At 52.7% G+C, this 13,456-nt stretch overlaps 1 protein-coding gene across 1 annotated transcript; it reads left to right on the top strand.

The window, feature by feature from the left end:
- Positions 1-3,985: 3,985 nt before the first annotated feature.
- On the top strand, positions 3,986-12,721 carry LPAR2 (lysophosphatidic acid receptor 2). The gene is made up of 3 exons (XM_065655016.1): positions 3,986-4,067; positions 7,996-8,738; positions 12,014-12,721. Exons 2-3 carry the CDS (start codon positions 8,006-8,008, stop codon positions 12,313-12,315), a joined length of 1,035 nt encoding a protein of 344 aa, XP_065511088.1. The 5' UTR covers positions 3,986-4,067; positions 7,996-8,005; the 3' UTR covers positions 12,316-12,721.
- Positions 12,722-13,456: the final 735 nt, after the last annotated feature.

Genomic DNA, 13,456 nt, shown 5'->3' with positions numbered 1-13,456 from the left:
GCATCTGCTCGTTCCATCGCTGGAGGCTTTTTCTGAATTGGTTTTGTTTTCTCTTGCGAGACTTAAGCAGAAAGGCATGTTAAACGCTTTTTATGACTCTCCAGCCCTAAGCTGCAGGCGGCCGACACGAAACCAAAACGGAGACGCGGGGGGAAGTCGGTTTTTAGGAATAATCCCTGTAAAAGCAAAGGCTGCGGCGCTCGAGCGCCTGTGAAATTCCGTGATTTTTCCAGCGAGGTTTCGTCCTGCTGGGTGCCGGCCAGGATCGGAGGAGCTCAGAGCCGGAGCTGCCGGCATGTGGTTCCCGACAAGGGGAATTTCCACCCGTTTTTGTTTTTATTGACAATAGCGCCAAGCGCCAGATGAAGTTGTCTTTGGGTGAGGACGGGGCCGGATCGCGCTCGGTAAACACGGCGTCCCGACTCGATTTGAACCTCGCCGTGGCTCCTCGTGATGTGATATCGCGCGGGGGCCGAGCTTTGCTTCCTCGGAACTGCCGCTGCCGCCTTCGGGGTTGCTGGTCTATGTGTAGGGTAATCTCCTTCTTCCTGTGTGAATTAGGAGGAGCAGCAGCAGAGGGGCCCCTGGACCATCCCGACTCCAAACAAAACACCGCAGCAAATAACCCCGGCGTCCCTCCCCTCCGCTGTTCGCTCTCCGCTGCTGCAGAACAAATGTTTTCATCCCGGAGAGCCAGGAACTGCGCAGAAGGGAGTTAACCCCCCCAAAAATCCATTTCCAGGACTGTTACCTGGTGAAGGAAGAACGTTGTTTCACCACGACCTGTCTGCATTTGAGGAAATATCCCCGGCGCTCTTCCCCAGCTGTTTTCCCATCTTGCCCACCGAGGCAAAGGCGACAAGACGTAACGCGAGGTTTTGTCGCCGTGGTCTCCCCGCTTTAACTGAAGGTGTTGTCCACAAGATGGAAACGCCTCGATTCTAAGCGTCCAAACCTCGGGAAGGTGAAAGGGGGAGAGGAATTTTCCAGGGTTTTTGTAATTGTAAATGGTTGCGAGCTCGCTGGAGGGAAAGAAAATTCCTATTGTAGGCAAGGCTGCAGTGGGCACGGATTTCTCCCCTGTGTGTTTGTTGGAAAGTGTTCTTTGATACTGCAGGCTTGCAAACAACAGCTCCACTCCACCTTGGGGCTGGCTGCGTTTCAGCGCTAGTGGGTGTTTTGAAATTCCTGCATTTTTAACGCTGGTGTAGATGCAGATTTCCATCGGGAGCTCCGGCTGTTTGGGGTCGGAAGAGCCGCGTTGTTGTTTTGTTGTGCTCCTCATCAAGGGTCCAGGGATCTCCAGGTCGGTTGGGACTTGGGAAGTATTAATTGGAGCGACTGGTCTCTGCAGAGATCTGCTGGGGGGTGATGATGACGCGACTCCATCCAGAAGGTTTTTAACATTCCTGGGATTCCAGGAGAGGGGTCTCAGCAAAACAAAAAAAATATCATAGAATTAAGTTCAGCATCCAGTACTCACTCCCAGAAGTATCGTTGTTGGAGGATAACTGAGATTGGTCTTTTAAAAGGTGATTACGCGGTTGCAAAAGCTGATGTGAGGTTTTTGGGTGCAAGGACTTCAGTTTCTGCAGGTGCCACCCTGGAAGGGTGAAGCTGCGTGGGCCCAAATTTGGGTAGTGTGTGGCTGGAGAAATGAACTCCCTGGCTCTTGATTCCTGCAGATATTCCCCCAAACCTGAAAACAAACAGACTCCCAAACTCCTGCTATGCAGAGAAGTAAAGCTGGTGGGTTTTTTTTTTTGGTACCCCAAAATTGCTGTTATTAAGGTCAGGACTTTGAAACCTGCGATATTCTCTCGCCTCCATGTGCAGGTAGGGACGGTCTGTGAGCTCTGACACCTCGTGTCCCCCTTTGTCCCAACCCGGTGTGTGTGGGGACTGAACTGTAAAAGTATTTCTGACCTTTTGTCAGCGCCGGGTGCTCCGATCTCACCGGGTCTGCCGTGCCGAGCTGTTGCGATGAACCGTTGACACCGAAACCAGCTCTGCTGGGCTGTTCTCCCGATGGCTCCGGGTGTTTCTTTAGGAAGCCGAGCGCCAGTTTGAAACCTTTACGGAACGAGTGAACCAAAAAGGATTTTTAGACGGTTGCCGCCCCAAACCGCGCAGCTGCGGAGCACGTGTGGCCGCAGAACCGTCCGGAGCCCGTTGAAGCCCAGAGTTGCTGCCAAACGCGTGTTCTGACCCAAATTCTGCTCTAGTGCTCCAGCGTGGAGCAGAGAATTGAACCCATGGGAAAAGGGAGGGGGCTGCTGTTTGATTGCAGCTGGGAATCGGATCTCTTTCGTCTTAATTGTGTCACTAAAAGGGTAATAAAGGCTCAGGGGAAGGTGAAGGATCTGCCCTGTGTCACCTGAGGAAGATGCTTCAAATTCGAAGTGACTCCTTGTAATGTTGTTGTAACTCCGTCTAGCTGCAGGAAGGACTTCTGGCTCTCTGCTTTAGGGCCGGACTTTTTGGTAACTTGGCTGTTCTTTGCTATGAGAAAGCAAGTTGGCTACAAAAAAATATATATATTTATTTTTTCTTTCCAAGAAAGGACTCTGGGATACCTGTTAGTGCAACTTTTTGCTTCTCCTACAAACACACCTGGAAATCCTGTGCCTGGTACCACCTTGCGTGCAGCATCGCGGCCCGAAGGTGCAGGATTTGTAAGCGGCGCCAGTAACAGGTTCTTCCGGAGGTTTTGTCACCCTCCTGAGCTTCCTGGCGCGATTTTGCCCTTTGGAGGCTGCAGGACGTAGGGGTAGAATTTCCGGAGCCTGGTGCAATGTTGAGTTTTTGCAGGACTCTATAATTGCCCCTCCGCTCTCTGTCTGTCCTGCTCATCCTCCTCCTGCGGGTGACACGACTGCTCGGCTTTTATTTTTTGGCTGCCCTGCTCTGTTAATGTGTCCTTGGATCTCTGGCCCTATCTCCTTCCCCTTTGTGCTGCTTTGTAAATCTATTTTACATCACAGCGCTTGCTCTGCCAAACTCCTCCGGTGTCCCGACTGGCAGATTAGGGCTGAGCTGGTGATAACATTGTTCCTGGGGAACAGCCGATGGCAGGAGGAGGGTGGGAGAGGAGGAAATTGGAGTCAAATGGAAATTGCTGGGGCCTTTGCAAGAGCGAGGGGCATAAATCAAACCCAATGGATGTTGTAAACTCGGTGCTGTGGGTGGGTTTTTTTTTTTTTCCCTTGATTTATACAGCTATGGCTTGTTAGCACTGAGCGTGCTGTTGGTATCTGCACGGCGCTAAGAACCTCAGGTGTGTCAAGGACTCGCTAGGCTGACACATCAGAAATGTGAGCTCCTTTTCTAGCTGTACACACCCTTTTACCAAGTTACAGTGGGGAAACTCCTCCCCAGGCCGTGCCTCAGTTTCCCTGTGTCTCACGATTTTATTTTTCCCTGTTCCTTCCCCATTTTTGCATCGCGCCGGGCAAGCGGGGCTGGTGCAGCGGGCACGGGGGGCTGGATCCTGCCCCGACAGCCCCTCGAGATGCGGGCGCTGTGGTTGCGGGCTGGGAAAACCACCTCTGGGTGCCGAGGCGAGACGGCCGGATCACGCCTGGTTATTCAGGGCAAGATCCCACGCTGGGGCGGAGGTTCCGGAGCAGCAGGAGCGAATCCTCCCCATGGGAGCGTCGGGACCGAGCTTTGCCGGGGCGATGGCGGCGGATCGGAGCTCACGCGTTCCAGTCGCAACCGGAGGAGCTGGGAAAGCGGCTCTTGGCCTCCATGGAGGCGGCGAGGACTCGGGTTACAGCTCCTGGGGCTCCTGGAAGGACCCGCCTATGGGAGGACGCAAGGAGGGACGGGCTGCGCTCATCCCATCTCTTGCAAACTTGCCTGCCAGGAGCGCTGCGGGATGGACTCCGGGGCCGGATCGCTCGGATAAAACTTCCCTGCGAGGCGTTTGGCTTTTTCTTTTTTTTGCAATCCTTGGAAAGCGCCTCCGGAGATGGGGATCTCCCGGCCGGATCGCCGCCCCGCTTTCCCACGGCGGGGAGGTCGGTGCTGAACGTCGGGCTCGGATGCGGTGGTTGTGGTTCCAGGTAAGGACGCTGCTCGTTGGGGTGAAAGCTTGCGCTGTTTAGGGCTTAAAAAATACAGCAGCGGTTTGGGCGTTTGGCTGTGTAAATGTGCAGTGGACGTGGGTAAAACAGGTGGGGTTTGAGTCCCTGTGAGGCTTTAGACCCATTGTTCTGCCTCGATTGTGGTTGCTAGTGGGGGAAAAAAATTCAGCCGTTCGTCCCCGTTCGCTTCCACACCAGGCTGGGGGTTGTTCCCAAGTGTTGAACGTCTTCCCGGCTCGCAAGGAGCTCAGCAGCATTTTGCAAGCGAGAGGAAATGGAGAAGGGAGGACACTTACCACCTTTATTTTCTGTGCAAAATTCGCTGAACTCGCTGTGAACCTGGGGCGGTGATTAGCTGACTAAGAAGGGAGATGGCAAATGCGTACGGGGAGGAGAAAGGACACGTTCTTCCCTCATTTTGTGTGGTGGTTCCTACCAAACCGCAAAAGCCGCACTCGGGTTTTGAAGGGGGAGAGGCTGGAGCAGAGTTAGAGGCAGCGTGATCAGAGCTGTTTGCTTATTGCTCAAGGAGAGGGGCAGCTCGATCGCCGCGGCGCGGAACCACAGGCTTGTTTTACCCGGTAAACGAGGCTGGCAAGGAAAAATCTTGTAAGATCCCGCTGAGGAGCGTAAGGCCGCGGCAGGGGGTTGCTCGGACACCGAACAATAGACCCGTCCAGCTCCTTTGTGCATCATGGCACCGGCCCGACGTGCTCTCCGCCGGTTGCTGCGCGCCGGGTGTTTCTCTTCGCCCTGCGAAACTGGGATTTGTGGCCTTGGCCGCCCTTCACGCCCAGCTCCAAGGTCAATTTTCTAATTGCAGGGTGGCGGCGAAGTGGCCCCAGGACCAGCGTTAACCTGTCAGTGCCTCCCGTCCCCACCCAGCTCGGAGCATCGCCCCGATTTCATTTCTAACCCACGCGCCTTTCCCAGGGATTTGCGACTCCCCAACTTTTCCCCCGCATCGTGCTCTGAACTGGCTCTTGCCTAGAGAAGCGTTTTTGGGCGTTGTCACAGGGATTAATGCTATGGGGCTGTTTCTGGATTTGGTTATTACACACGACACGGCTCCTTTGTGGGTTTACGTGGCTCCAGTCCCCCCGCCCCCAGTAAACAGATCGTTGAACCAGTACCTGTAAAATGCTCTTTAAAAAGCTCCCGGTTTGCCAGCGAGTGTGAAACCCTAATGGAGGAAGTTTGCAGGGCCTGTCATGGCTGTGGAATCTTTAATATTCGCAACAAAATAACATTGGTCACTGTAATTTAGTGGTAATTTTAAAGCCGGTCTTATCTGGATTTAATTTGTGCTGGTGTCAGCTTAAGAATTACTGAGAGTACAACCTAGATCGATCACCGCGTTCTTCCACTGTAGTATTTTTAGTGTTTCTTAAAAATTAAAGCGTGGTGTGAGCTGTCTTTGTGCTACACTCTGCACAGGCAAGTCCCTGTTCTGTTACGATCTTTATCAATTTTATAACACGTCCTACTCCCCAGTGAAAATGTGAATGAGATGAAATGGCATTTGAAACCTGCTGGATTGCGCACGGGGTGTTCAGGACCACGATGCCGCTTTAGTCTCTCTCCTTCCCCCGCTTTCTTCCCCGGGCATCCACGTGCGTAGTATTAAAAAGGCGAAATGTCTCGTCTAACTTCAGCAGCAATTTCCATTTTGATTTGGGATTCAAGCTTTCAAAAATATTTAGCGGAAACTGTTTCACATAAGAATGGCCGAGCCTTGAATTTGGTGCCTTTGGTGCTTCCCCAGATGCACCCGGTGCAGGTGAAGACCCACCTGCCCGCACTTCACAGCGGTTTGTGTTTCTTATTCCCAGCCCGTCCTCATTTTTTCCACCAATTTCCCCCTGTTCAAGCCAAAACCGTCCCCGGGTACCTGCCAAGTCTTCAGATGCAGAACCCGCTCAGTCGCCTCCATCCCCTGCGCTGCGTTTGGACCACGCAGCTCCTCAACAACTCCGCATCGACATCCCAGGACCTGAAAAGAGAGGAAAGATGGAGCTGTTTGGTGGTACCAGCCCGCAAATCCATCCCCTGGGGCAGGTTGATTCCTTCTCTCCTCCTTTTCCTTTTCCCCACTCCCCCCACCAGTGTTTGTAAAAAGAATATTTCCCGACACGGAGCCCATTAGACGACGGAGATGAAAAGTTCAGCTGCGGGTACGATAAGGTTTCCTTGTTTGCGCAACTCACCACGGGCGCGGCGCAGGTGACAATAAACCCGTGGCGATGTCGCCTCCCTCTCAGCACCGGCAGGTTTGCCGCGGTGCCGGGACCTCCCACCGGAGCGTCCCGGCAAAACGGAGCCGTCCTGGAAAACTCTGGAGAGCAGAGGAATGTGCAAGTAATTAGGCCCCTGAGGTGCGTTTTGATTTTTGGGGTGGTTAAAGGGAATCGTGAGTCAGGCGCTCTGGGTTTTTTTCCCCTGCCCGAAGAGGACGGCGCTGGCGCTGCGTGGCCTGCGTTAAGCTTGGACTAAAGTTAAGATGATGGTTGAGCCCACGAGAACAGCGACAAGCGGTGACTCCATGCGCAGGACGCACCAGGGGAAGGAAAAACAGTGTCATTTTTCAGCGCCTCGGTGCTGCGAGGCTCCGAACTGGGTCTGCCCATCCCCACGGGGACAAAACCGACCCTGGCGTGACATTTCCACGCTCTCGGTTGGGAAAGGAACGTGAACATCCGCAGGGGGGTGTAACGATTGGGCTGCTTTGCGCCCTTTGGGTTCGTTTGTGGTGCTGTATATTTTCTTTTTCATCTTTTTTCACGGGCAAATAACACAAGCATCAATAACCAGGTTTAAATTCTGACGCCGTAAGGTTAAAGCATCCTTTAGCGCAACCTGCTGCTTCGTGTTCAGCTGTCTGCAGGATGGGGAGTTAATTACCGGAGAGGCATACGGGCTTTGGAAATTAAGACTTTAGATTATGATCCAGACGAATGGCTTGTCTGGTCTTGCTCCCAGCAATGGCCAGTGCGTCAAAGAAACGTGAAAAGCCCTTCTTGAGATTTAAACGTCTTTTCCTCTCCGGGTTTTCTACCAATTTTGGTAAATTTGGAATTGCAGCCTTGTCCCAGGCCTGGAGGGGAAGGAGGGAGTCGCTCCCCGTGTTGCACAGGTGATGCTCACGGTGCTGACCCACACGCTGGAAGCGCTGCGGAGGTTCCGGATGATCCAGCTCTTCCCCAGATCCAGCCCCACGGTTTTATGTGCTGACTTTTGCTGCTGTTTACTCCTCTGGGCTGAGAGTTTGTTTCTGCCCAGCTCTACCTGCTCTTTGCCTCTTGGCAAAGTTTGGGAAGCGCCTGTTTTCGGCAGAGTGAGCAGGACGGGTGGTTGGAAGCAGCTGTGCGTGACAGTGGCCTTTGAGCAATAAAACTACCCAGGACAGACGAGCCGTGTGTGTTCGCTGGGGCAGAAGCCGCAGTCCTGGGGATGCAACAGCTGCAGAGGCTCATAGTCCTCATCAGCGTGGTGTTTAGCAACTGAGCGATAAACCTTCTCTGCTGCTGTTCTGTTTTTACATTTCCGATGTGGGACATCTGGGACAACAAGAATAGTTTTGCCTGTCACCCTCACGAAGCTGCGTGGGCCGGATGGGGAAAAAAAATCTTTTATCAGATCTGGCAAACCTTATCTCCTCCCATGAACGTTCAAGGATTTGCTGCGTCCTCAATGTGCCTTTGAGGACTCGGCCTGCGAGACGTGTAGCTCTTGTCTGGAGTACAGAAGTGGTTTCCTGTTGCTCGCGCGATTGTTTCTGTGTGTTTGAAGCTCCTCCCCGGCTCCATCTGTGTCAAAGGCATTATCGCGGCGCTCGGTGTCTCCCCAGCTCATGGTAGTTGTGTGTGTGCGTGCACAAGCAGCTAACGATGCTCTCGTCCCTCTCCAGGACAGCAGCGATGAAGCACTGTTTCTACAATGAGACCGTGGGCTTCTTCTACAACAACAGCCGCAAAGAGCTGACCACGTACTGGAGGACGAAGGACGTGCTGGTGGTGGCCCTGGGCCTGACGGTGAGCGTCATCGTGCTCCTCACCAACCTGCTGGTCATCACGGCCATCATCATCAACCGGCGCTTCCACTACCCCATCTACTACCTCCTGGGGAACCTGGCGGCCGCCGATCTCTTCGCCGGCATTGCGTACATGTTCCTCATGTTCCACACGGGGCCCCGGACCGCGGAGCTCTCCCTCAAGACCTGGTTCATCCGGCAGAGCCTGCTGGACACCAGCCTGACGGCCTCTGTGGTCAACCTGTTGGCCATCGCCGTCGAGAGGCACCAGACTGTTTTCACCATGCAGTTACACAGCAAAATGTCCAACCAGCGCGTGATGATCCTTATCTTCTGCATCTGGGTCACGGCTCTGCTCCTGGGGCTCATCCCCTCCTACGGCTGGCACTGCCTCTGCGCCCTGGACAAGTGCTCCAGCATGGCCCCGCTCTACAGCAGGAGCTACCTGACCTTCTGGGCCATCTCCAACCTCGTCATCTTCCTCATCATGGTGGTCGTGTACACGCACATCTTCATCTACGTCAAGAGGAAGATGACGCGCATGTCCAAGCACACCAGCTTCCACCCCCGCTACAAGGAGACCATGATCAGCCTTGTCAAGACGGTCACCATCATCCTAAGTAAGTCCTCTTGCCGTAGTCGATCCAAATGATGCTTTGATCCCACGCAACCCAAGACGGGGGATCCTAAATAAGTCCTTGTGCCGTAGTTGATCCAAATGATGCTTTGATCCCCCATCACCAACCCCGCGCAACCCAAGACGGGGGATCCTAAATAAGTCCTTGTGCCGTAGTTGATCCAAATGATGCTTTGATCCCCCGTCACCAACCCCACGCAACCCAAGACAGGGGATCCTAAGTAAGTCTTCTTGCCGTAGTCAATCCAAATGATGCTTTAATCCCCTGTCCTGGGTTGCGTGGGGCTGGTGATGTGAATCTCGATAAACACCAGCCCAGGTTGCCCAGAGAAGTGGTAGATGCCCCATCCCTGGAGAAGCAGCAGCACTTGGTGCATCCTTTATTGATTAAAGGATGGAGAGAGGCTTGTGGCAGATATTAGGAGGTGACGGAGAAATAGAGGGAGTTGTGTCCAAATTCCTTTCCTGTTTACTGGAACAAAGCACTGAACTCTGTTCAGATTTTTTTTTTTTTTGAGCCAGGTCTTGGTCCGCTGGGGTAAATATTCCTGGAAACTCTCGGTTTGAGCTGCTCTCCATGAGCACAGGAACCCCATGGAGCGCTGTGTCCGTCTGTCTGTAGTGCCGCTCGGTCACTGGAGGCGGCTCAGGCGCTGCCTCTCCAGGATATTGAGCTTTATTCGGGTACGCGCTTTCAGCAGCTGATCGCTCCACGATTTCTTTAATCTGCTGATTCGCGGTGCTTTAATGGTCTAACAAAGTTCCCTTAAAGCGAAACAAATCCGCAACCCGGCTCGACTCTGCGCTGACGGTCGCAACCCCCTTGCTTGCAAATCTTTCCTGATAAGCGCAGAATTTGCTCCGTCAGGGAAACCCTGGAGCTGCAAACAAAGACTCTGGTGAAGTCCCGCTGGCGAAGCGGAGCTATGGGGGGGCCGGCGCGGCGCTTGGCGTGTCCCTGCTCAGGGGCACGCCGGCTTGCCGGCTCCTGTTGCAACTTGTGAGCGTCGAAACTGGAGTTTTCTGCCTGTTCCTGCCTTCGCTGTGATGTCTCCTTCCCCGCCTGGCAATCTCTCCACCTCGTGTGCACAGCTGGGTTTGTGTTACCACCTGGGAGCCGATCAGATGCAGCACAGGGCTGAGGAGTTATTTACTTCATGTATTTTTGCGCAGTCCACAGCGGAGAGAAAAGTTTCGTTCCCCTTTTTCCTTCCCGAATAGCATCGGAGGGTCACCCCATGGTGCCAGCAGGACTCCTGAGTTTTATGGGGCTTCACAACGTCAAATGGGGCTGCCGGACAGGGAGGAAAATGCAATTCATATTTGGTGCATCACCTTGTTTTGGGAGACCCTTTCCTCCTGCCTGCATCTTGTAACCCAGGAGTTTTTCTCTCCCTCTGCGGGATGGCGTCAGAGAGAAGCGGCATCAGCTCTTTACAGGTCCCTTGCGCAGGGGGGAATTGCTCAACTTGGGGAAAATCCCTTTGCGTTTGGACTCGGCGTGCAGAAAGCTGAGGCCGCGGAGGGTTTTCTCCCTCCCTGCGAAAGCCCTGGTGTAATTCCTTCCCCACCCTTGCTCCCCAGCCTCCTGCAAACTTGGACTCTGCACAGAGGAATGTTTGCACCCGATGCATCAGAGGGTGTAGCCGCTGGTGAGCGCGCGAGGAAGTGGAGGGTGCGGTAGGAACCGTCTGCGTGAGCCAAGGTGGATAATCCTGCGGGTCCTGGGCGTTGGGAACAGGTCTAGGACCTGACCTGGAAACCAGTAATGAGCCCAAGGTACACCTGGAAACCAGCGGCAAATTTTCCCCGCAGACCAGTTGAGCGACACAGGGCGCGATGATGATGAAACCACAGCGCAGTTGTTAGCGACCACGCTGGGTAGTTTAAGAGTTTGGGCTTTGTTCTTGCATTAAGGAGCAAGGAAATCAGCCGGATTTATAGGCAAAGGCCCAAAACTTTTCAGGTACCTCTTTTTGGTGTTTTTCCCCCCTCTCATCTTTAATATTCCTCTGGTTTTACTTCGTGACACTGAGAGCTGGTCTCAAAAGAACATGGCTTTCCTTGTGGATGCTAAAAACCTTAAAAAAAAGTTGCATCACTAAACGCGGAGGTCCCTTCCCTGCAGGCTCACTCAAGATAGAATTATTGGACCTTCCTGCATGTCAGCCAGGAGTTTATTCCGTGCATTTGCTAAATTTAAAGGGGGTAAAGTCGTGTCTGTAAGTGCAGGGAAAGCTGCCTGGCCCAGGCGCTGCTGCGCTGACCCGGGAGCGCGATTCGCTTTAAATTAAAAAGTCCATGGGGGGCGCTCCCAAAAACCCAGAACATCCCTCCCGCATGTGCCTTTGACTTCTCCCCAGCGCAGCATTTCACTCAGCAACGGCTTTAAATCCAGCCCCTGGTTTGCGCTGCGGCTCCTCTGGCCCGTTTGCACTCGCCCGCCAGCTGGTTTTCGGTAAAGGGTGTAGTTTTTTGGTGCCGTTTTCTTCCGCCCTTTCCCAGAAGGCACAGCAGGGCGCAGCTCCTGCAATCCGAGACCCGGCGAGACCTCCGGGAGCACCGATGGGCGAGGGCTCCGTTGACGTCAGCCTGAAAAATCACAACCATAAAAAAAAAAAAAAGGGCTTTAAGAGCCGCGGGCGCCTCCTACTCCATCACGCAAAGCAGCAATTATCCTTTTGCCCAAGAGCTTTGCAGGTGGTGGCAAGAACATAATGTGAGCCCGACTGAATTGGTGCTGGAGCCTGTCCGGCTCCGTCCCAGCGTTGGCCAGGACTCTTCTGAACACCGACTGTGAGCTCAGATTATTTTGTTCAAGATGCATCATTCTGACTCTTCCCTCGTTTCCTGGCCTGTTCCCCTTTTTGGAGGGAGTGGCACATAAATAGGAAATAAAACGCTTTATCTCCCCTCTGTAAATGCAACAGTGGGGCTGAGGGGTGGCGAGTGAAAAGTGCTTGGAAGTCTTCTGAATGAACAGGGTAGGGGGGAAAAAATTCAGTGTCTCAATTTTTAGTATTTGCTCGTTGGATCCTTGATCTTCCTCCAAAGCAAAAATACAGAGTGAAACTGTTTCCCCTTCGTGCCCCTCCATTTAAGGGTTTTTTTTTTTACGAGAGAAACCAATTCCATTGAGCATCTTTATGGTGAGTGACTGGGCAGGGCTAGGAACCTGGTTTTGTGGTTTTCGGGGGGTTTTTGGTGAGGTTTTTTTAAAAATGTTAATTTTCTGATGGGGGTTTCTTCTCTCCCCAGGTGCTTTTGTCATCTGCTGGACCCCAGGACAAGTCGTGCTCCTCCTGGATGGCCTGGGCTGCAAGAGCTGCAACGTCCTAGCGGTGGAGAAATACGTCCTGTTGCTGGCGGAGATCAACTCGCTGATAAACGCCATCGTCTACTCTTACAGGGACAACGAGATGCGCAGCACCTTCCGGAGGATCCTCTGCTTCGTGTGTTACAGGAATTCCAAATACACCCCCACGGTGGTGAAGTTGAACACCACGGACCGCAGGACACTTTCTCAGAACGGGCACTTCACTGTGGATTCCTCCATTTAGCTCTTGATCGAGCGGAAGAGCGGAGAAGAGCGACCTGCTTCTGAAGCAGGAATATTTCCAGAGATACTTGTCGTCAGGAAAGGAGGAGATGCTTTTAAGGATGGTGCGTTGTTTAGGACAAACACACTGAGTAGTATTCTTATTAAAGACCGCTGTTTCTAATGCCAAGTTGATTTGATTTAGCAGCACCTAGAAGCACGTGGCGTGCGACAGGAATCTCGTGTGATCTCTCAACGAGCAAAGTATTTTCTTGGTACTTCAGTATTACTGCCGGCAGAAATGGTGGTTCGGTGGGAGCGTGTTCCAAAGAGCCAAAGCTCTTCAGCTTTGTGTTGCTTCCTAAACAGAGCTGCTCAGTGTTTGCTCAGAGTCTGATCTGGGTCGTGTTCCACCACCTTCAGGGTTCGCGTTCTTCTTGTGGCCTCTTCCGAGAGGAACCTGTTGGAATCGTTGCCTGAGCAGCAGATTCCAGCTTTCCCAAGTGTCTCTTGCTGAATTTCTGGGCTTTTGGAGCACCTGATTCTTTCCTAAAATGGAGAGTGGTGCTGGAACTACCTGCAGGTGTTTGCGTTTTAAGTGGTACTGTGTGATGTTCACGAGTTCGTTGCCTATTCACACATGTGGAGTGAGTCATGTCCCCATTAAACCATCTTTCTACTCACTCAAACCCCTTTGGCATGGGCTCAGGTTGGATTCCAAGGCAATCGGCATTTCTGCCTTAGGTTTTAAAGTGGAGGTTGTACCTAAATACTCAACTGTTCAAATAATGCATTGACAGTCTGTTCAAATGTCTTTCTCTCAGCAAAGTGCTGTAAGGAATTGGCGGTATTAATATCAGTGCACGTAGGATCTAGTTTTCTGAGTCCATTCGCTGCATCTGACGTGCAAAGAACTTGGTTGTGAGGGCAGAGAATCTGCTGGCGGATGAATATTCATGGCCGAGAAACTGTAAATACTTCTCCACACTTCACCTTCATGGTGTCAAACTTGTAATGGTGTGAATGTGTCTGTGCCAGCCCCAAAATCCAAAGTTATGAACTTTGCGATGACTAAGTTTGTGAGAGCAGGGCGAGGTTAGAAGGCAGCAGGTTTTAAGTATCGTCTAAATTAGTAACTCCGGGATTTTTTAAAATAAAGCAGC

This window comes from Caloenas nicobarica, chromosome 36, assembly GCF_036013445.1.
Source record: "Caloenas nicobarica isolate bCalNic1 chromosome 36, bCalNic1.hap1, whole genome shotgun sequence".
In the NCBI taxonomy this organism is placed as follows: Eukaryota; Metazoa; Chordata; class Aves; order Columbiformes; family Columbidae; genus Caloenas; species Caloenas nicobarica.
The sequence above is the reverse complement of the archived record's forward strand: the minus strand, read 5'-3'. Positions and strand labels throughout refer to the sequence as shown.

Bases quoted from the DNA above. Each gene is read 5' to 3' on its own strand.
- LPAR2 (XM_065655016.1), top strand. From the start codon at position 8,006: ATGAAGCACTGTTTCTACAATGAGACCGTGGGCTTCTTCTACAACAAC. The intron at 8,739-12,013 runs GTAAGTCCTCTT...TTCTCTCCCCAG, and splicing joins GACGGTCACCATCATCCTAA to GTGCTTTTGTCATCTGCTGG.